At 45.9% G+C, this 24,049-nt stretch overlaps 1 protein-coding gene across 2 annotated transcripts in view; it reads right to left on the reverse strand.

The window, feature by feature from the left end:
* Positions 1-219: 219 nt before the first annotated feature.
* The window catches only part of LOC144132844 (putative alpha-glucosidase), a 151,811-nt gene continuing 127,981 nt past the window's right edge, over positions 220-24,049 (reverse strand). For both annotated transcript variants that reach the window (XM_077665540.1, XM_077665539.1), the window contains 5 exons: positions 19,198-20,306; positions 8,967-9,155; positions 7,052-7,420; positions 5,462-5,638; positions 220-4,243 (listed from right to left, as the gene is read on the reverse strand). In XM_077665540.1, the coding sequence (XP_077521666.1) occupies positions 3,776-4,243; positions 5,462-5,638; positions 7,052-7,420; positions 8,967-9,155; positions 19,198-20,295 (2,301 nt within the window). In that variant the 5' untranslated portion in view covers positions 20,296-20,306 and the 3' untranslated portion in view covers positions 220-3,775. The remainder of the gene's footprint in view (positions 4,244-5,461; positions 5,639-7,051; positions 7,421-8,966; positions 9,156-19,197; positions 20,307-24,049) is intronic.

Genomic DNA, 24,049 nt, shown 5'->3' on the forward strand with positions numbered 1-24,049 from the left:
TGCTGTGTTGTTTCTATGACCGGTGCAAGAACCCAAGGATGTTTCCGAGATGCTTCGAGACTGAATAGAAATGTATTTCATGTCCATGCTGCTATATTACTCGCATGTCCTGACTGACAATCTTAATAAGCATTAAAAAATGTATCGTTCGCTTCGCAGTCAAATTCAAATCTAATTCCGGACTCTCATCTAAAAAGAGAAACAATGCAGATGTAATTACAGGAAATATAACGTTTATTCACCGTTTCGAAATAATGAATTCACAGAACAATGTGCGTTTATTTTACAAAGAACTTGGAGGATGGAAGCCTTTTACAGGGGGTTGATGCTTTCACCAGGACGAAGGGGCGCTAGCTCTAGGCTGTCATCGCTAACAACGTCTCAAGCGCCACAGGTAATCGGCCTGATATTGGAAACGTATTGGTCAAGGCCGGTTCTACAAAGCGCCGAAGATGAACCATTTAGTTACAATACTGGGCCCATTAACTGTGCTGCTTGTGGTGGCGCCTTGTACATCGCAGACAATGGTACGCAAATAGGCTTCATGTTACGTATACGTTTTGAGTATGTACAGGAGACACAGGTCAGTTTGGGCTGGACGAGAAAAACAAACCTTTCCAGTAATTGTCTCAATGAAGTTCATCCGAACTGCTGCTCTTTCAATAGCATTCCTGAGAATGCGCTTACTGAACCTGGAAGAGTGATCCTGGTTCATTTCTTTAGTCCATTTCACTTAGCGGTTGATTTAAACAAATTCAGAGCAGCTACATGGCAATATTGGTTCACATCAATGATGAACTTCTCGGTAATCAGCAGCTATGATAACTTTTTAACCTTCTTCACACAATCGCCAACTATCTTCGTCTACGTTAATCATTACTGGAGAGCTCTCGCAATAAGAATGGCGTTTTTTTAACAGTCAGCTTAACCTTCACGCCTAAAGCAAACAGAAGCAAAAGAGAAGTTTCATACCCCGATCCTTATCAAGAGAAGTGCTACAGAATCGATTTGGGGTTTTTATTTGCGAACATTTCGTTTATGGTCACCATTAGTAAATTGTGAATAATTTGCCAAGTAGTAGAGTTTGCTTCAAAAAGATATGTAACGTGCGATTTTCAGGTTTTAAATTTTTTAGTGCCCCAAGAGTTCTCTTTCAAGCAGAAACCTTTAAAGGGTATTTTAGGGTCCGCGATAAAAACTGGACGCTTGCTGTCACGGCTGGCGCAATTAAAATCACGGGTAATTTTGAACCCACAGTTACAAAATTTCACAGTACATGTAAACCAACCTGTCATCTTTAGAGGCACACGAAACATTGCATGAGCTAAGAGGAAGAGAGCTTTAGCGTTTTCCACATTAGTCGTTGTGCAGTATAGAAAGAGTAATAGACCGCAGTTGTTTTTTGTTCCATGATTACACTATTGAAGTCCGGAAAAAATTTAACCAAGGTATTTAGTATTTACTTCATCCGTCACTGAGAGAATTAGAAGTTCTCACCTGTCACTAAATCTTTGTTTCAAGTGCGTCCTCTATGATCGGTCAGCCGACTCTTATCTGCATGTAGATATGTAATTCTTCCAACTGATACATGCTTAAACATAGTGTGCGTACATTTGAAGTATTGATAATGAAGGCGCACTGGTGCGAAATGTCCTGTAAACCGATTAAACACAAATGCCAAAGACACACTACACGAATATATGTCTTTGATGTTAAGTTCTCACACGCTGCAGGAAGCCTTTTACAGTCCTAATGTTCATCTCTATGAGCGCGGCGAATATCAAAGGTACACTAAAGAGGAATCTGACCACATCTTTTTACCTCGGGAACTCCATCTACACGTTCCGGACATTCTTAGAAACTTCGAAGTATTGTCATCTGCGGCTGATTGCCCTAATTAAATCGGATTAAACGTCCCGGCTCCCGCCTTTTCCTGTGAACTTAACGCCATAGGTAGGTGGAGTCAACCAAAGCGTCAGCCAGTCCCGTGGCGGCTTGCCGCATTGCCAGCGGCGGAGTGATACGTAAACCAAAGAGTCCCCGTAAATTTTTATTTCCATGGGCCTAATTTGCAGCTATATTGTCTGTGGCTGAAGCTGTTTATCCACAGAAACCTAAAAAACAAAATCAAAGCAAGAGCGATGCCGCCACTGAACTGGCTGAAAGACACTCCCCATGTCAGTTGATTCCGCCTACCTACCGCTTTGAGTTCAAAAAAAGGCGGGAGCCGGAACGTTTAATCCGATTTAATTAGGGCAATCGGCCGCACAGGACAATCATTTGAAGTTTTTAAGAATGCCCGGAACGTGTAGATCGAGTTCCCGCGGTAAAAAAACGAGTTCAGATTCCTCTTTAGTGCATCTTTAATGGATAAACCATTGTCTACATGAAATTTCTTACAAACAATGCATTTAAAGACCCGTACTAGGAGCCCGATACCTGGACCACTATCCAGTAGTGACCGTGCTAAGAACAGTCAATGGCAGATGTGGACAGCTCGAACGGTAGAAGAATCTTGTCATACACCGTTACCAGCCAGTTTCTGCTGAGCTGTAGCTCAGGAAGGAATGCGTCTTCTATGCATCTTGGGCGAAAACACACTTCCAGTGCAATATACCTCACTGCTGTGAGACGTCAGTCTGACTACACTTGTCACCGAATTTTTTTTCCCCGCTTTGATCTCGCTGCAGAATCTAGTTCACGGAACTGGCAAAAGTAAGGTGAAGGTTCAGGTTATTTGAGAATGAGTGAATACTCGCAGCACCGGCGAGCGCGCTTGTCGAATGTTTTCCTGTCAGCGAAGCTGTTCTGGAAAGAAAAAGTGAAACCGCAACTTTCGTCCTGAAATAAATATTTTTCCTGCAAAGAGTCGGAAAAAAAATCATGCCCAGCTGCTGATTGTTTATCATGTTCAGCAATGAGAGGGTGTCCACAGGCACAAGACACACGAACAGTCCACGCCTTATATTTTGCTCCCGCGCACGATTAAGGAGGGTTCACTTCCCTGCTCACTGTACCTACACTCGCTACGGGAAATCTGCTCCGCAAACGATGGGCATGTCGAAAGATGGGCTGAACCTGGACGCCACCTTCTGCGCGTTTCATTGATCGAACCGCATTGTTCGAGGCGGAAAGCATCGAAACATAGCTCCGCATTAGGCATCAGCTGCAGCATTACAGTGCAGCTTTGCAAAACCTAAGGAGCAGTGGTGGTGGGTTGCGCGCCTGCTACCATTGCAGTTTCACTTCTGGTCCGCACAAGTTCTAGAAACTTTTCGATCTTCCTTTAAAAGCAACTGCGCACAATCCAAAACTCTTTTGCTTCATGCTGGCGGCATGTAGCGTCTCACACAAATGCTACAATACCGCTCCAAAGCATGGAGTAATCAACTTTTTCACGTCCGGACACTTCGTCACATACTTCTGTCATGCACGAAGTCTCTTAAACACTGACACGGAAGTCCAAAACACGTCTTTAAGTGAGAGTACCCTCCACCATGTGATTCCAGGGACAGAAAAGCCGAGTGATTATTTGGCACCATCATTCTCTCTCGGCTTATATTGCTGATTCACAAGGAAGCCACTTCTCATCACATCGCTTGAAAGCCAAGGGCGGGTCACTCTACGCCTCGTCTCCACTATACACTCACACAATGGTTTCTTAACAGTGTCCATGCATGGTCACACAAAGCATGAAGGTTCGACAACGTCCAGCATCGCATGGAAGCGGCGATTGATCGTCAAGTAACATCACAAAGAGTGGTGATCCTTCTCTTCAACTCGTGATCTCAACGTAGAGCGCTTCGCCGGGCTCCAGATAGAGCTCGCGAAAGTTCACCCGGGTGGGCAGGCTGGAGCACGTTCCCGCCACCACGTTCCCTTCGAACCCCAGGTCAGAGAGGTCGCGGGTCAGTCCGCGCGAGGCAAAGTTCGCCACCACGGCGTAGCGAGCTCGACGCGGGTAGAAGCGCTCCATGGCGAACACCTCGCCGCAGCGACGGACCAGGCGAGTGTTGCACCGGCGGTGTCGGAGCGACGGCACCCCCGCCATGTAAAGCGTGACGACGCTGCTCCTAAGCTCGGCAGCTCTGGCCAAAGTGTCGATCACTTCGCTGGCGTTGTCGACGTTCTTGATCACGTGGTCCGGGTGCGCGGGCATCCAGGGTCTTGATGCCGGCGATGAGAAGTTGCCATGTGCCGCGTCACTCCACTGCATGGGTGCCAGCTGCCCTGTACGGAACGGCTGCGAAGCCGTTTGAAGAAGGAAGTTTGAACCCAGAACACTTAAAGCGTTGAAAAACAGATCCCGACTGCTGAATGCTGCTTTAAATAGTGTTCGTTAAAAGCTTTTGGCGCAGCGAAACGGCTGCAAAAAAAAAAAACGTTTCAAAAACAAGCAAGCTTTAAGATGTTCGACAAACATATAACGGCAGCTACGGAGTACATAAAAAAGTTTTAAATGGCCAACAGTGAGAATAAAAGGCATCGCCAAGTTTTGAAATCAGAACTCACGCGTATAAGTATTAAAAAAACGTCTTTCGTATCAAGAAATTTCGATGCGGGACATAAAACTAACATGTACCAGTAATGCAGAAAGTTTCTTGTAATCTGATAGCTGAACAAAATACTACAAGAGCCATCCTCACCGGTAGTTTTACACCACTCGTAGACGAACGGCCATACGAATAGATTCTGCGCCGACCGACACCGCATATTAGGCCCGTGTATGCATAATCAGCCGAAAATTTGTACCGCAGTAGATTGGAACTGATGCGTGCAAGGAAGAATTGTACCAAACGTATTGATCAAGCAGTGCGCAAGGCTCTAATTTCTCATGTACACATTTGCCTGGGCGCATTGCCACAGAAGTTTATTTATGTTTTCTTCGAAGATCGTGACTACAATGACAACCTCTCTTCGTGTCGGTCTGGTTGCATCACCTAGGCACAAGAACGGATTTTGTGCGCTCTTCTCTGCGTGGCTTTGATAAATTTAGGGCCGTATTCTATAAGCTGTCCTTTTTCCGTTGTCCATTTTGCGTCCATTTGGTCCTGTGTCATTGGTCACTAAGATACTCCGGCGGCTTTCAAGCGTCTGCGGCAAGCGACGCGGTCATTGGGTGGTTGGCTTCGTATCGCAGCCAATGGCAGCCAGTGGTCAGGTCCGGTCGCCTGCCGTTGACAGCGCTGCGATGAACCTCACCATTGGCTATATATTGCGTCCAATTTCAGCCAATGGTAAGATCTGGTAGTCAGCCACTCTGCGGCCGGGCCGCTTGCCACAGACACATGAAAAAGCCGGGGGTATATCTCAGTGACACAGGACCGAGTCTAGGCGAACAAGCAGCGAAAAAATGGACCGCTTATAGAATACGGACCCTGAAATTGTGATATTGAGCGCCCTGTACCAGGTTGCATGATATTAATAAACAGAAATTGAAGCACTTGGTTATCCAGCTTACACGTCCAGTTGTCGAGTCCAGCGAGTCCTTCATGCCAATCTCGTCCCCGTAGAAGAGCGATACGGATCCAGGCATGCCCCAGAGCGTGAATAGTGCTGAAAGAGGGTCCACATCTAGAAGTCGCGAAGCCAGGCGTGGGCTCTCCGAATCGCCCACGTTCCAGATCAACCACGGATCCTGCAATGAATAAAATGATCTTGGGTCGCAGAATCAAAATTGTCCACTCTACAGTTTAGCTTCCACTAATTAAGCGCCACACCTATTACTAGGTCGGGTCCAGCGCCCACATCAGAGCACTTATCAAGCTGCACTACTTATTGCGTGCTTTACCTAAGCTGTTCTTACTTTTTGCCTTTTGCCTATCTATTGTAATGTCCCTAAGAAAGAGCAATTTCTTTGTTTACTACTGGTCAGTCTGTTCTGCCATGAAATGCGCGCTACTGAAGTTTGTGAGCTTCTCGGACTGAAGAGAATTGACCTAAAGACGATTGTAGTCCTTATTCTTTTAAGTCACGTTTTCTTCATCTCCTGAGCAAGCAACGGGCAACAGGTGTCTTCCCTGTTGTATCTCATAAATAAAGATGCTATCTAGTGTCAGTTTAATCGTCCTGGCTTTGAAAGAAGCACGGCCTCTCTCTAAGCAGTGCATATTTTGTTTGGACTCTATATATTTTCTGGCAAGTACAACCTTTTTGCGGGCCTCTTAGCGCAGTGAGCCAAACGTTGCAATGAACGCACCGCAGGGAAGAGTCTTATTCTAGTTAGCTTGCAATCGCGTTATGGCAAGCACCCATTTAAGGCGACAAATTTTCTGCTTACTGTAATTTTAGTTTATCTTTACTGTGTCAAACGAAGCAGCCCAGTAACATACTTAGAAGACCGATGAGAAGCAGTTTTAATTCATTATGGTTAGTGCCATAATTAGCCGCACAGGGTTATTTGAAGGGACGTGGGAGAGGCCTTCGTCCTGCAGAGGGCGTTGTCCCGCCGATGACGATGATGGTGGTGGTGGTGGTGATGATGATGATGATGATGAATAATTTCTTACCAAATTGTATAACCGCCTCTCGAAAGGCTGTGATTAAGTGCGCTGTGTTTACTTCGGCATACTCCAGTTGTCAGAACTGGGAAACGGAAAATTACCTACGAAAGCCAGCTTCATCAGCCGACGGAAGAGCACGAAAAATTGGCTGTGACAAAACTTCACTAACCCTGGAATTCACCGAAAAGCAAGCACGCTTGCTAAACCTCTGAGGTTCGTTCATGGCATCTCCGCTACACGCTTGCGACCGTCGTTCTATACATACTCACACGACGTGCCTATGACATGGTATCACATGGTCTCGCGTCCCCCATCGGAGAACTCGTGGCTGCACATCACCCCATCGGATGTTCTTAAGGTCAAAAGTGAAAGGTCTACTAAAGGTGAGAGGTCAAGGTTTCGACAGCATAAGTGTACCGCACGTGGTCATACACGGCTATCCTTGGTTGGGATGAAGGTCGTTCGATGTCGCGCTGCCTACCCGACGACTGCTTTTACCTAGCGTAGTGAAGCCTTTCGCTTCAAAAGAGAGCATTGACATAACTAACCGACGCCATGTTGGCGACTGGCCCGCAGCGACGGTCGTGGCCACTCGGGATGCCAGTGCCGTTCTCCTCTCCGGCGCTGTCTCCTCCCGAGGAGCGCGCAGCGAGTCGCCACTGCTGCGTGACTTGGGCGTAGCGTGCGGCGAGAATCTGCGTCACGTTCTCAGGTCCTCCTTCGAGGGGAACGTGCACGTCGAGCAGGTCGAACAGGGCGACGATAGGCTGCGCGAAGAGGGAGCTCCTTTCAGCAAGCTCCTGGGCCAGGCTCACGGAGGTCATGAGCACGCGGCCACGCTCGTCCCCGTAGTCATGGTCGTCCAGAAGGCGGCGCCACGCCAGCAGCACTTCGTAGAGCTCACGGTCGTCCTGCACCTGCCACGGGGGAACAAATAGAATGAAGCAAGTGCTCACGATGAGCATTTGGTATCAATTGTTTCTTCTTTCTCTAGAGGCTAATATCAATGGCATTTCGGTTTCGATCCCTCCAAATATTCTGTGTTACAATCTTACGTGATTATGACAATTATGGATTTTTATGGCGCAAGAGCGTCCATAGCCAAAGAGCGCCATGGCACAAGGTAGTTTCGACTTCTCAAGGTGGGGTCAAACACTTTTTCCCAAGCATTTCACCCTAAATAAGAAGAGGATCAGACCAGGGGAAGGCTTGTACTTATTGTATCACCGGTGGGTACCCGGTGGCACCGCGGATCGAACCCCGCACCTCCCGCATGCGAGGCGGAAACTCAACCACTTGGCCACCGCTGCGGTAGCAACTTATCTACAGATCTGCACTGTATTTATATGTTTGATACGTATCTATATGGACTTCCCTCTCCCCATACTAGCATATGTGCCTAGATGGCAGGTATTGAGTGCAATGTCTTAATTTATATATTACTTACAATATAGAAATTACAAATACACTGCACAATGGACGTTTTGCTATTATCAATGTCACCAATGTCACCATTTATCAATTATCACCAGCGTATCAGTTCTAATTTTCAGTCCCACATAAAGAGTGAGAATAACAAAATTCGCTTTTTCATGCAATTACATCAAAGAGTGGTCATGATTTTGTGAGGCATACAAATGCAACAATTTTATAACGGTCTCTTTATTACCTTCCTTCATACGCACACAGGTTAGCTTCGTACAAACTAGCCCTCACTATGCGAGAACATGGGTTTCGACTTATGGCTCCCTCCCGCTACTGTTGGCATCTGGGGGTAACTTGAAGTGTTTTTTTAAGTAAGCTATATTATTCGTAGCAGGACTCAAGGCTTACTGCGGGTGATCTACTAACTTTGGCTCTACTTATGCAAGCGTCCCGTGAACCACCCACTTTTCAATCCGCCCAAAACTCTACTTCGTTATAAGTCCCTGAGACCCAGGGAAATCAGACTTCGCAAGCATTAGTAGACCCCCCGCCGCAGGAGCTCAGTTTTTAAGGTGCTCATCTACTGAGCCAGAGTGCCCTGGTTCGAACCCGACCGCGGCGGCCGCCTTTCGATGGAGGCGAAAGGCAAAAGGCGCTGGTGTGCTGTGCGATGTCAGTGCACATTAAAGATCCCCAGGTGGCGGAAATTATTCCGGAGCCCTCTACTACGGCACCTTTTTCTTCCTTTCTTCTTTCACTCCCTGCTTTAATCCTGCCCTTGCGGTGCAGTTCAGGTGTCCTCCGAGATATGTGAGACAGCTACTGCGTCATTTCCAGTTATCAAAACCCAGCTTTCAATTCAATTGCATCAGTAGACTCATTGAGACCACTTTTGCGGTTAGAGAAAAACGTTCGTCACGCTCTGCGAGCGACGCCCTGCTACTTTCCACCGACGCTTCTTTTTGCCATTAAATTATGTTAATTCGCCCTTCCTATGAGTAAAGTACTACTGCACGATCTCCTCTTGGCTCTGATTACCTGCAGTCTGTCTAGGTGCTTTAGGTAGAAGCCGTCCACTCCTTTGTTGAGCCATACGGAGAGGGAGCGCATCACCTTCAGCCGCACCTCGGGATGTGACCAGTTCAGGTAGAGCTGGTTTCCGAACGGCCGCTGGGGGTCACGCCTGTCGTCATCCTCTATGTCGTCCCACTCGTCTTCCCCGTTTCCCTAAAAGAAAAACGGGATTGGGGCAAGTAGGTAAAAATATTGCTATGGAAGACAGCACACTCACAATGTTTGTTGACAGAGCAAAAATTGGCTCAGAGCGACAAAAAATGATATCACTATGGAATGCGTTACAGTGATATAAATCAGCACACTCGCAATGACTACCGTCTATTACAAGGCTCCTAAATAGGAGGCACACGTTACGTCTTTTACGTTGCTCGCTACATAGCAGAAAAGTTTGTAAAAGTACCTGTAAAACAGATTGAAGGGCCGGCAAGCTTGAAGCACCACAGTTTATTATATTCGACATTTTTTCTATTGCCGAATCCGAGCAAGTTCCAGGTTTTGTATCACTACAAGCGAATAAATGGCAAGTAAAAATGGGATATTATTATGAAGAGTTGATGTTCTCGTTAGCTCGATTGTTAATAAAACCTGCTCACACAACTTTGCGCTTGCATTGCCTACACTTCCTGCGCAGCTGTGAAATAGTCAGCGCAGGTCACTGATCTTCAAAACAAATGCTTCCTTGTTTTGGTGCAGTGTAAGTTTTCATAACATAAAATCATTATCTTCTGAGTGCCCGCAAAGCATTTCTTCTTAACGATTCCAATCACTTCTTACGTTTTGTCATAGTGCGCAACTAGTAGAGCGAATTCCATAAAAATTGAAAAATTCAAGCTGAGTCTTTCCTCTAGCACTAATAATGTGCTCGTTCGTGGGGCAGAATTTTTTCTATAATAAAATTATGAACTTGTCAGGCACAGCTTGCCTGTCATTAGGCATACGTGCCTGTGGAGCTTAGACTTACTAGCTTTATCTTTCTGGTATCCATGGTAGAGAGAAGTTGGTCAGATTGTTTTTTATAATCACAAAGTGAACAAGGAAGGGAAAACCTCAGCGTGCTTGCCAACGCTTCGACAAGTGGACTTGTGTTCCTCTGGGAATACAAGTTAGGTTCCTGAGTTAGATATGAGGTACGAGTTAGGTTAGTATCTCCCGCTTGCAAATTTCGAATAGAAACACGATCACTGAAAACAAAGCTGTAACAAAATTATATATAATTTTTCTATTGCGGAGAACAAGTGACCATGAGAGCCTCAACAAGAAAAGAACATTTTCTTAAATAAGGAAGGTGTGAATGACATAGACCGAATGCTGCACACTGGCCCCAAAGCACATCTTTATGAACGCCAGGTCTCTGAGCTGCATATATCTTGTTGTCAAAGCTTAGTGTGTTAACTATATTATGAAGCATGTAATTTCGTGTTTATGGCCCTGAATTATTGAAAAGCGTACTGCGACACCTGTATATTTAGTAAAAAGAAAAAAACCACACCGTAGCAGAGGTATCTGTAAAAAGGATGATTTCAGAATAAAAAACAGTCATTTGAATTTCGAATGCCTTCATATCTCATTGAAAATTAACTTCTCTATAATATCAGAAGCAGAAGCAATTGTGGAAAGCGGTGTTATAAAACCAACTGCTCTTTCTTTTACACATGTGAGGATAGACCTCTTCTATAGGTGTGGACCAATCACATATCAATATTTCATGTAACAATGAAGCCCAACACAGAAGGCATGCTTGGAAGCTTCCGTGCCCGCTGGCATATTCCTAAAAAGGAACGATGAAAAATTAATATCGGGTACAAACGTTTCTAGCGATCAAACAAAATTTTTTTTTGAACGCAAAAGCGGTATCTGGCTTCATCTAACTTACACTGCATTCCTAATCTCACTTTTGACTTTAATATTGAAACCTGTTTGAAACCAGGGTAATGATACGTTTGGTTAGAAAACATTTTTCTCGTTGCGCTCCTGCTCATGCACGCGTGTCATAAGTTTTTCCTATGGCTCTGTTTCCGTATTTGCTGCATGATGGTTTGAGAGCAGAGGCTGAAGCAAATTTTCATTCAGTAAAGCCCGTATGATTTATCCAATTGTTTATTCTCAATCTAGTCAGAGTAATCTCGACAGAAATGGACAAAATTCAGTAGCTCTGCAGAAACAAAAAAAATGGCTGTGGTTCAGCTCTGGTTAAACCTGGAGCTACGCGATAGCTACGGCTGGCCGCGTGGGATTCGCTCAGTCGAGTTGCAAAGTCCTTTCACCGCTCCGTTTCGCTGGGCGTTCCTTTACCTTCGTCCCTGAACGTGGATTCACTCTCACCCTTTCTCCCCCTCTCCGCTCCCCCCTACTCGGTTTCGCCGGCGCGCCGCGCCGCCGGCAGCTGCTTCGCACCACGGGACCAGCCACGTGACCAACCACGGCGCCGCCACGGAGCTCAAGGGCGGCCACGCAGCTCGAGGGGTGCCACGCTCGGAGTGCTAGCGTGATGTAGCAGTCGCTACAAAAGATAAGCAAACGCTTGAAGAATTCAGATGAATCTATTGTTTTCACATTGCGCTACCACCCACCGCTTATATTCTAAGTGCAGCATTTTTTCTTTGTCGACGAGAAAAACCAGGAGAGAGTTATCAGTGTAGTGCTAAACGAGGTCCCATTAACCGGACTCAAGAAAACCAATAAAGATAGAACGAAGGGACTCCAGAAAGAAGGAACTCGATGCGAGGCCAGAAAATTACGTTATCCCGGACGCAAAGCTCGCCATTGAAAAAAAAATCCAATATTAGTGTTGCAGAGCAGCCGACTCATCTCGTTTTCCCGTTTCGGCTCTGATTTCCCCTTTCATGATGCAAAGCACTCCCTTCTTTTTCATCCCATCGTTTCGAGATCAAAATGACAGGAGTGTTTTTTCGGCATCAAGTCGAACTGCTACTTCCGCTGCCGACCAAATCAAGCTTCGAACGAGAGGTCAAAAAGAATGAATAAAAAATGAAATAAGTAGCTTCGATGAAAAAAAAGAGGCCATTTAGCAAATGGCGTTTTGATGTGATCTTGTGTGCGCTCTATATGTATGTGCTCAGTCACGTGTTTGCCTGTTTATGTGCGTGTGCGACGTTGCCGCAATTTCTAGTATGCCGTCATGACTAGTAGCATAAATGAAGATATCATATCCAGTTAGAAGATGAAAACATAAGGTAAATCTAAAATATTTATATTTGGAGAGCATCGAGAGCAGAACTTCGAAACTGTCAAAACACCCTTAAGTATTCAAGCTACCCGGGTCTTCGCTACATACAGGTTCTACTTAGGGGCTGTATTCGGTTCCCACATGTGCAGCCAACAACCAATATCTCCTGCGTAAAGAATACATAATGAAAATACAAAGCAAAGTAACGTACTCAGTCTTATCGTTTTCAGAAGTACCGCGGGATCATTACTCATTGATTCCCGAAGCTCATTCTTCACATTATTTCTCTCGTCTACATGCGTACATCAGCAGCATCATGAGATGGGGAGGTTATACTAAAGTTGATTCAATTCTGAATCTTTTTTCACTTGCCGCTCGCTTGGTGACTGCCTCGTGGAAAAGGTGCCCCGAGGCTATTGCACAATGCGTGATGGTAATGTATATCGTAATTTTTACATAACAAAAATTTTGAAATATCAGAAAACCAGTGGTTATAGTGCAGAATCACATGAAGCTTGCTGTAACAGGAAACGAAATCAAAATAAAAAATAAATAAATAGCACAAAACAATGCATCCAAAAAGCTTCACGTACGAATTCTAAAATATGCTGCATGTTTCGCGTTATGTACGGCGGCATCTTCGTTAGTTATTATTCTGTGTATGGCGTTGCTACCGCTTTCAGTTTTTCCGGCATTGCTAGGAAAGTTATTCGTGGTAGATGAGTGACGTTCGAATCCTTCATTGGAAAATAAAGAATGGATGCCAGCTAAACCTGGGAATTGATGAATAGGAGTATTCTCATATTCAAGGCCCCACTTATGGCTACTTTGTTTTCTACTTACTATTCTACCGCCATTCTACTCTAATGACTGACGCTAGCTGAAGTAAATCCTCAGAATACTCCAATATGCTTTTCATGCTTTTCGCGTCAACTTGGCAATCAATGCGTGATCCGTGCTTACATATTAAACACGTGTAATGTGACATAAACCATAATCCTTGGTCGTGCGATTCTTTTTAGAGACTGTGACATACGAAGAAGCAATATTTCTTTAATTAAAACGTAACATAGTGCGAGGAATTCTCTATGCACGGACATGGTGCTCGAATCAAATAAATAATTATTGCATCAGCAGCACTACAAAGCAAAGTGGTAATAGGACATCGTCCTCGAAATGTGGAGTCCATCAGGAACTCCTTGCTTCCTGTTTAGATTTCTGTCCGGTGCGACGTATTCTTTCTTTGTTATTCTCAAACGTCGGAGTAATTAACTGCAGCTTAACAACGGCTCTGCACAATTATGGTCCTGCCAGTGTTGCGGGACACGAGGTACGAGGGCAACGGCGTGAGCATCTTTAATTCCAACATCCTCAGAGTGTCCTGGGGTCCATGTAACTATGAATTTAAAGTCTTTGTCTTCTCTACTTTGGAGCATTCTTCTTGAGTGTTTACCAAGCATTCATGTGGCATACTTCCGACATCCAGTCTGAGAGTCCGTATATACCCATAAGAGCTTTGTCAAATCTTTAGAGGAATCCCCCAAGGTTGAGTAGATTTGTAATAAGGGAGTAATTATTCATGGGCATCCACCCAAGGGCAGCCATACGGCTACAAAGGAAAGCTGTACAGCTTCCTCAGAAACTTCGCTATGAAAGAAAAATTCGTCCTGGTCAGGGGTTCCAACCAGGGACCACTGCTTTTTTTTCCCCGGAGCACTCGCTCTATCAGCTGAGCTAACCGGGACGGCAAGTTTATGGTAGTGCGAGAGCGAATTGATCAGTAGCTCGAAGTGGGAACAGTGTTGGTCAAATGTTTATGGGAATCCCCCAATGTGGAGTAGGCGAGAAACCATCGCCAAAACAACCGCTGCTTCCTCCACCTGGGCGATTCCGTGGCTTCAAATAGATGAAAATTGAAAATTGGCTTTCAGGAAAGGAAATTGCACAGTAACTGTCTCGCATATCTCGGCGGACACCTGAACCGCGCCGTAATAGAGGGGAGAAATTAGGGAGTGAAAGAAGGAAAGAAGAAAGAGGTGCCGTAGCGGAGGCCTCCGGAATAATTTCGACCACCTGGGGATCTTTAACGTGCACTGACGTCGCATAGCACACGGTTGTGTTTTGCGTTTCGCCTCCATCGAAACGCGGCCGCCGCTGTTGAGTATGAACCCGCGTACTCCGGCTCAGTATCCGAGTGCCCTAACCAGTATCCATTGAGCCACTGAGCCACTGCGGCGGATCGAATTCGCAGCCAGCAGTCGAGATGCGCTGGACTTGTTAGAGAGAGCAAAACCTTCGGCAATGGCAAGAACCTTCCATGTTGGTGGAAGCATTCGGGCTAGCTGCCTCTTTGACAGCGCCCGGACGGTTGATAGAACCGCCGGCTGCTAAAAATAGGCTTACGGATAAACAACGTGCTCGCAAAGTCGGGAAGCAGCAAGAATGTCGCCGCGGTGTGAGCTGTTCGCTTAATTTTTCATGTTAAGCAGTACCTTAACTGCTTCAATTTTAATTGTGAGTGATCTAATAATTTGGAGCAATAAGGCAGTTCCGTAATCTGAAAGCGGAGCATATGGTTTTTGTACCGACAACATTTTCAAATTCTGACGTGCAGCTCTAGTTTCTTGGTATTTCTTTATGGTGGGCTTAATTAAATAGCACCAGCTGTCCTATCGTCCGTTTGCTCAGGTATTCATGAAGATAGCTCTTATTCAAAATAATATATGCCGCCGATGACATGAGTCGAGAAATTAAAAGATTCTGTATGGCTACATGTGATCTTCACTGCATCACATCTTATTTGGGAACACAGAATGGATATGGTATTCTATGTAGGGTTTAATATCTCAAAGCTACACGCGGGATTTGAGGGGCACCGTATATAGTGGTGGACAATGAATGAACTTACACAACCTGAGGTTCCTTAACGTCCACCGAACTTGTAGAGGAAACGGGCCTGTTTTAATATCGACACCTCATCGAAATGCCTCCGTCGCCGCTGCCGCCAGGATATGACCCCGCGACTTTGGGATCTGCAGCTTAACTGCGCAGCTACAAGGCCATCATGGCGGGGAACTCAAAGTGCATTCCAAACTTAGCATTGAACTTTGATGAGGCATAGAGAAATGTCTATTTTCCCTCAGTACCGTAATTTGTTACCATCCCCCCCATTCTCTCGCAACTCTGGAACTTGGAGGCATTGTTAAACATGGACCTATACTTTTCGTTCCAAATTGAAAATAAAAATATATAAAGATATTTATTTATTTATTTAGTCCTCAAATGCCCCTTCGACAGGGGTTTTACATGAGGGGTGGGAGGCTTCACAGATGATTTCAAGGGTGGGCGGCTTCACAGATGATTTCAAGGGTGGGCGGCTTCACAAAAGAAAATTTTGAATAGTTGTCCTGAAATCTGTCCCACTGGAGTGGTGAACGGCTTTTTCAGGCAGATCATTCTAGTCTTTCGCTGTTTGTGGAAAAAATGAGTGAAGGTGCGATGATGTGCGCGCGTGCGGTGGGTATACAGACTTGAAATGAGTGGTTCGGGATGAATGGCGGTGAGCGGGAGATATAACGCTGTTATCAATTTGAAAATGATAGAACTTCAGGTAGAGAACAAGCCTGGATATTGTACGTCGAGTTTCTAGATTGCGAAGATTTCCGTTAGATTTGAGAGCTGTGAAACCTGCAATGAAGAATAGTCATGAAAAATAAATCGAGCGGCGCGGTTCTGGATAGATTCAATGGAGTTGGAAAGATTAGTCTGATGAGGGTCCCATACTGAGCATGAATATTCTAGCTTGGGCCTTACAATGGTTTTGTAAGCAAGGGTTAGATTCAATGGAGTTAGAAAGATTAGTATGATGAGGGTCCCAAACTGAGCATGCATATTCTAGCTTGGGCCGTACAATGATTTGGTAAGCAAGGGTTTGTATGGAAGGGGAGGAAAATTTAAGATTTTTCCTGAGAAAGCCGATAGTGCGGTTAGCCTCGTTAGATATTTTCGCTATGTGAGATGACCACGAAAGGTTCAGTGTTAAAATAAGTCCCAGATATTTATAGTATATCATAGAGGATATTACTGTGTTACCAAAAAAAAAATACGTGGGCACGAAAAATACGAATGGCATTGACGGAGAGCAATTGATGACGTATGCATCAAAATATTACTATGGCTTTGTGGGACGCCGCTGCATAGGACTTCGAATTATTTGGAGAAAGGCGTTTTTTATATTTTTTTATCGAAGTGACGGTAGACAAGCCATTAGCATTTTGTTTCGTCTTGAGATATCCAGGGCTAACATTACTGGTTTTTGGTGCGGCACAGAAACGGCTTCGAGTTTTTTTTTTCTTTAGTCACGTTTTTATAGGGCGTCGCAAACCCTCGTCAAATGAACCCTCTAGCAAATCGTTCTCGTCAAGATGAAGGCACCATGGCACGAACCCAGCGCGTATCATTGCCTCTTACCGGATGAAAGCAACACCCCAAAAGCCGCTCCCCACACGGCTTGCAGAGAAAGTGTAGTAATAAGAGACGGGGCAACTTGCCTTAGGCAAGCTACTTAACGGGTCCTTCAGGTGCTCGAAAGTTAATAAACCTAATGCCTGGCCGCAGCGTTCCCCTGTCATTGCAACGCTCTATGCTTATGGGACCTAGGTGCCCAGCCATCGGTCTATCGTGGGCTTCATTACATACATATATAACCATCAAGTAGGCAATAAACACGGCTTTATGATATAGTCATGATGACTGTGGTTAAAGTTCATAAGTGAACTCTTGCCATTCTAAAGTACTTAAGGATAGTTATCCCGTTCTTGGTGGCTTTTTGTGCTAGCAACCCTCAACTTTTAAGGCACAGCCACGAATTTATGTGTGCTTGAAGATAATAATAATAATAATTGGTTTTTGGGGAAAGGAAATGGCGCAGTATCTGTCTCATATATCACTGGACACCTGAACCGCGCCGTATGGGAAGGGATAAAGCAGGGAGTGAAAGAAGAAAGGAAGAGAGAGGTGCCGTAGTGGAGGGCTCCGGAATAATTTTTACCACCTGGGGATCTTTAACGTGCACTGACATCGCACAGCACACGGGCGCCTTACCGTTTTTCCTCCATAAAACCGCAGCCGCCGCGGTCGGGTTCGAACCCGGGAACTCCGGATCAGTAGTCGAGCGCCCTAACCACTGAGCCACCGCGGCGGGGCTGCTTGAAGATGGAAAACTTGTTTTATCAGTAGCACATCGCCAGTACTTAGAAGTGACATGTCGTCCATTCATGCAGTCATCTTTGCAAATGACAACGGCCACTGTCCGCTGATATCGTCTGGTTTAGTTGGAGCTCGCGAGTAACAACGTGTCGGCGGTCACGCCTATGAAAGGAGAGTAGAGGCGGAACCACCATCGACGCATTTCGCTGCAAGCAGGCAAGTTCGAGTAGCGCGAAATTGAACGGAGTGGTGTGCGCCAGGTAGCAGTCGAAAAGCGCACGAAATAAGCCGTTAATGCAATCCGAATCCTCTCAACTGGAGCCGCTACTGCTCGGACGCTAACGGGGCTTTCACGCGTCATTAGACACGTGCAAACTCGCGTTTCCAAATACCCCTGGAGACGCGTCATTGGCACTGCATCCCACGGGAAATTTCTGTCCCGAGCCTGATGGGTCAGAGGGCGTGGGCAAGAATCGGGTGTTAATTGAAAACGCAGCCAGTGCGACCAGGCGCGGCCGCTCTCTAGGGAGCTTTGTGTCCATAGCGTGAAAGAGACGCGTTTTTGACAGGTGGCTGTCGTTAATAGAAGGCTTTCAGTTTCCAGTCACTACGCATAGAACCACATTTGGTAATCAACTCTACAGCCACGCCCTTTATGTCGTGAGAAGCGCCTGGCACGGCGATATTCCGGATTTTCCTTCGCGACACTTGATTGCACCTGATGATGCGGCATGAATTAAGTGAGTTTAGTGGACCTTTATTTTGTTTGGATTTGTTTTTTAATTCTACGGGACCCAGTGTGTTTTCGACGAGAGTTCCCAATGCGCGCAGAATTTAGAGAAAGAAGTCTTTTCGGGCATTAGGCGTTAGAGATTAACCTCCTAAATGATGTCGTGCCGAACAGTATGTCGTTTGACAGAACAAGCATAAAACTGTATTGGCGCTGTTATTGTACCGCATGACAAGAACATTCGAAAGAGCACTTGAACATGGTGCGCTTTATCCAGGAGTTTTAAAGAAAAATAATTTCTTATCAAATTTGGAAACATTTTTTTAGTTCCATGGCCTTTTGGGTATGTCCGCAAGGCTCCCATACTTGGTCTGGTTTGGCTTCCTTCTGAAAAGCACAACCTCAGAGCTCTATGTTTGCATTTAAAGCGTGTGCTGTGCTTTCAATGTTAAGAAATTGCAATTTGAGTGAGCCATTTCTTTCGTGACGCCCTCGTGAACCCGTGCTTCTCTGACATCGTATAAAACAGCCGAAAGATGCCATTCTGCATTCTTCAAATATAGAGAGGTGACGCATTCAAACGGCATCTTGTAAATGTGACCACTAGCTAAATGAAGCCTTAGAAATAGCGCTGACAGCAAATTTAGGGCTTCTTTTAACACCCACTGTGCCGCAATGAAGTAGTACGGCTTTCCTTTTCATCAAGTACGCGCTACCTGTGTGAGTGTTGTATCATGTTCTATCAATGACGTTACCGTCATCAAATTTGTTCTTGCTTAAAAGCGGCAAACTCTGCAACTAGTGAAAAGCTTTACGCAAAAAGTCAATAATTAAGCGATTGCGACAAAAAATTCCAAGGAAAAAATTTCAAAATAGGGTACGCCGGCTTTCGCACTTTGCACCACAAGCGAAAACTAGAGGTCATGCTGAAATTTGTATTATTTCTAAAACGAAGAGTGGATGGAAATGGTGAAAAGTTAATGCGAGCCCCTACAGCCAAAATCGATTAATCGATGTATTTACGATTTCTCTACAGCCTTACTTGCATTCCCCCAAAACGTACTCACCGTCACTACAGAGTCGTTCATGGGCACGTAGTAGTTGGCGTACTCTCCGTAAGGGTCTAGAAGCCAGTGAGCTGCCCAGGAGTGCTGGTCACTCGTGACCGCCAGGTTGATATCCAGGATCACTCTCAGACCAACTTCGTGAGCTCGTTCTACGAACGCCGCGAAGTCTTCCATGTGGCCCAGGTGTGGATCCACGTTATCGAAGTCGATTATGTGCTCGTACTCCAGCGGATAATCCAGAGCGCTGAACACAGACGTGAGACGCACCGCCGAGGCTCCTATGCGGTGTCGGATGTAGTCCAGCCGAGTGGAGAGCCCGTGGAAGTCGCCGAATCCGTCTCCATCCGAGTCGACGAAGGAAGCGACAAACACCTCGTACACGACCGCACCTTGCCACCAGGAGCGCTGGGGGTCACAGGAGGACGGTCTCAGCAAGAGGACACCCACCACGACGCAAAGCACGGCCACCAGGCAGGACACGCAGAGCAGGAGGCAGCCAATCCGAATGGCGGGCCAGTTCCAGCCGACCGGAAAAGCAGTGTCGCAGCAGTCTTCTTCGTCTCCGAGCGTCCTTGCCTTGTTGGCCCCTGTGCGACTGCTCATCGCCACCGTTTCCAGCAAGGCCGTAGTGCTTCCGCTTGTGTCCAGTATGCAAGAGTCTCCGCAAGAATCCAACGGAGACTTGACGGAGCTCCCTGAGTCGAAGGCTCGGGTGAGAGCAGTGTAGGCGTGGTGGTTGCCAGTAGAGAAAAGGTTACCCAGGCTCAGCCCTCTTCTAGACTTTTCATCAACTTGTTCGAGTTGAAAAAAGTCCGTGGGTGTGACAACAATGTTGTTGTTCCTGCACGTGGGGTCGCTCGGCTGACGCCCGCGGTGGATATGGTGATGATGATGGTGGTAGGACTGGCTATGGTGATGATGTTGGCGGCCGTGGTCATATGAATGTCGCTTTGTGTTGGCTGCGTGCAGTGTGGTGGTAGTTCCAGTTATTTGGAAGATGTCACCACTGCCCCGGTCTGCAGCACTGATGATACCAACGTTGCCCGCGTCAGGTCCGCTGCGGTGCCGATAGTTGTGGTCCTCTGCGTCTGTCTCCATGACGGCAGGAGCTGCACAGAAGGCGTAAAATAAAGAATCGAATGAGGGTTCTGTTTCTTAATTGAAGCTTGTTGTATCATACACTAAGCTTTTTTTTTAATTTGAGAGGGGGGAATTCCGCATGCTTTCTACTTTTCGACGCGTTTACACGTATGGGTTCTATACGCGGATAGGCTTTAAACCCTACAACCCCAAACACTTGGGAACTGGACTGATTTAAATCAAACTGGAATTAAATATTTACCGGAGCGATTTAATAGTATATTGATTACATACTTTGGGATATATTTGATTGGTAACAAACGCAGGAGCTGCCAAGCGTTTACATTTTCAAGCAGGTTAACACAGGCAGGGAGTAGGTTAATGTAGCTTCGAAAAGATATATCTTTCTTTGGGTGGCCTGTGGTGCTCAAATATTTTGAGCGAGCCCGCAAAGTGCGTTCGTGAATTGCAACAGAATCGGTTGAAAATCCGCGCTCAGGCCAAATATTTTGACAGAGCAAGGCCGGTCCCGCAGCGGCAATATTAGCGCGGCTTCTTATAGCGGATATAAGCTCGCAAAACATTCCAGACATTTCGTACCAGCGGCTCCAGTGTCCGCGCAGTCATATATTTCCGCCTCCATGGATTTGCGGCCGTCTGGTTTTCCAGTGTTGACAGACGTAGTATAAGCCTCAATTCGCTGTCCGCTTATACTCCTCCCTGGCCTTTGGAATCCCTCTACACGCGTCGCTGTTGGCGTCCAGAGCAAATGGACGTTCCATTTGCAGGCCTGCATCGGCATCCGAACACAGTCTATACAGCTGCCTTGCCGTGATATTGAGAAAACACGGCAGGCTGAACTTCTGACCTCCGAACTCGCACATCACGCATATTGGACAACACCATATGCGTCTGTGGACTGAGCTGCAAGTAAGCACTATGTCTTGGGCGCAGACCGACAGCAAAACCGACGTAAATATGGGAGAAGGCAATAAATTTGCAGCTGCACAAATCTTCAATAAACGACAAAGAACTAAAAGGTGGGCTAGGCGTGAAATAACTTTTCTTGATTTCTGGTGTGGGAGCTGGCCCAATCTCACAAGCAGTTAGCGTACGTATCATCATTTATAGCGTTTATAATGCGATATGAAACATGTTTACCTCTACTCAGCACATTACAAATTACCTGCAGCGCACCAGCAAGGGAGTACGCACATCATAACTTGTGTTGTGGTTGTCGAAGATAACATGATCATTATTGCCAATTCAGACATAGCGCATTGCAATGATCCCGCTATTTTAACTCCGCGTGGATATAGCCCATATGATGGTCTAGAGTATTGTTATTTCGCTCACTCTCACTCTTTTCTGCTTTATAAAACTTCTCCTCTCTATCCCTCTTTGCTACGAGCACTGAACGAAGGCCGAACTGTGTCTGACGGAAAGAGTGGCAACACCGTTGGGAATGCCATCAAGGCCTCTATCATTATTCAAAACCTGTTCGACGAGAGGCCGTAAGTAGATTAGCAAACTTTTTGTCAATAATTTTTAATTACGCCGAAGTGTCACCCTGTCATATTACGCCGAGTATAACTGTTGCACCGAGTACTCAAAAACACGACTGGCAAAACGACAAAAGAAACGTGCTTTGGCTTTTGAAGCTTTGCGCTGTATCTTTCCATCTTTCTACCATTTCTAATCTTTCACATCGCGCTTATTATTTGCTCCCACTGATTGAGAATTCTGGAATGTCCGATAGTTGTATGAAATGCTACCAAGCCGATTAGTTTGAGCATGATTTTAATTAAAACTTCCACAAATTTCGGTCCCGCTTAATGTCGCCGACGCAAAGAAGTGTTCTACACAAAAGTCTCTTAGTGGTTCTCCTAAGATGTCCGCACCCAATGAATTTTCCTGTCCGTAGGCCGTACATATACGTATTTATGATAAAGGCTCCCCTTGCCGGAGTCCTCTTGGGCTCCAAGCGCATGTTGTGGCCTTTATTCGTAATTAGGTGCCCTTAAAAGCAAGGACGCGCGAGGACAAACCATGACACGATTCACGCATAAGCCAAAAGAGGAAACAAACCCGATGCTCAATTTTGCGACCACAGTGCCGCACAATTACTTAGCTCGCCTACAAGGTTTGCGCGCCTTCTCTTTAGCCGGTCCTGCGGGGGCTTTTGCTGATTGTTTCCGTTATAGCCTGCTTGTGGAAACTCTGGGAAGCATTGGGTTTTTTTTTAAGTTTCTATGATCAGTCCTTTCCTTCTAAATAATTCATTATTTTTCCCGCCTTCACTGACTGGCTGATTATTCTTAAGTAGGCGAAACTATTCTAGACACTGCTGATAGTCCAGGGCGCACTTTTGAAATGTATTTTGTTAGGGCATCAAAACACACTTACCCATTGCGAGTGTGCTGGATTGCAAACGCTTTTAGGATATAGTCCCAATTTTTTGCTTACTTTTCTCAGTAGGACTCATTATTTACTCACATGTATGTGTATTGCCAGCTGAAAACGATTCCTCTTTCTTTTAACTGATCGCATATTTAGTATCCTTTATGTTGCTACAGCATCCGGCAGACAGAAAACTTGTTTTTGTTTAGCAGCCATGCTGTCCTGTGCTTAGGAACAATTTTACTCGCCACTGTTCGTTCATCAACTGGTTTTTACGTGGCCCATTTCAAGCAATGCTAGCGCAACCAACGCCCTGCACCTCCTCCAACTGATCTGCTTCACCCTGTAACTCCTCCAAACGCTCCGTTTGGGCATGTTGGAGTGGTTTTGCGGGGGCGTGTCTGAATTTCTCTAAACAAATTTGGCTGGATCTCACTCTGTGCCTACAACCTCGCTTGTTAATATGAAATGGCGCTCGCAAGTCGGCTGATGTGTACAATGTGTTGGTTTTTATCTTCTGCATTGTAATCTTACGCCATTGACGCCGGCCATAATTATTCAGTGATCGATGTTTTCGATTCACTACTGATGCTATGGAGGACGTGCAACGTTTGTGCGCACCCTTTTTGCTAACCTTATCACGCGCAAACAAGCTCTTTTACTGCATGCATCCTCACAACTCTAATCAATATTTTTGCTATGCATCTAAGCATAGGCCATAAGAACTGGAATATCATACTGCTTATCACCTACGCCGTTAACACGGCTACAAATCAGACAGCCGAGTAGAACCCTTTCTTCCTCCTCTGCGCCCGTCACTACCGCTACACCCTGGACAAAATATTGCCACATTCTAGATGTGACGATTCCGGCATCACCGAGACGAGATGCCTTGCTGAACTTGCTCCACGGATAACCAGCCTGCGGACTGTTGCTTCTTAAGGACGCTTAAAGCCACGCCACGATAAGTGCCGACATCACGTCATCAGTGCTCAGGGCGATGTCGTCTCGAGTTGGCGACAACTTATGTGGTGCGGATTGCACCAGAAACTACTGGTAGGCACACTTTGTAATTGTGAACACATACCTCCCCCTCCCCTTTTTCTCCTTTAGGCTGATGTTTCATCAAAACTGAACTTTTCTACATGTCAATCGTTGAAGCCGTGCAACTCTCGGAAAACGGAATAACTCGCCCAGTGAGCTTCGCCAATGCCGGAGGAGGCAGGGACGGGAAGCAGCAGCTCAGAAGACGTAAAAGCGCGATTGCCCTAAGGAAGAAAACAGAAAAAGACTGCCTCTGTCATGCTTTGGGCTATCAAGACATTAAGCACGTTGGCCGTCCCGGAACATCAATTTCATTCCCAATTCGCAT

This window comes from Amblyomma americanum, chromosome 5 (assembly GCF_052857255.1).
Source record: "Amblyomma americanum isolate KBUSLIRL-KWMA chromosome 5, ASM5285725v1, whole genome shotgun sequence".
NCBI lineage: Eukaryota > Metazoa > Arthropoda > Arachnida > Ixodida > Ixodidae > Amblyomma > Amblyomma americanum.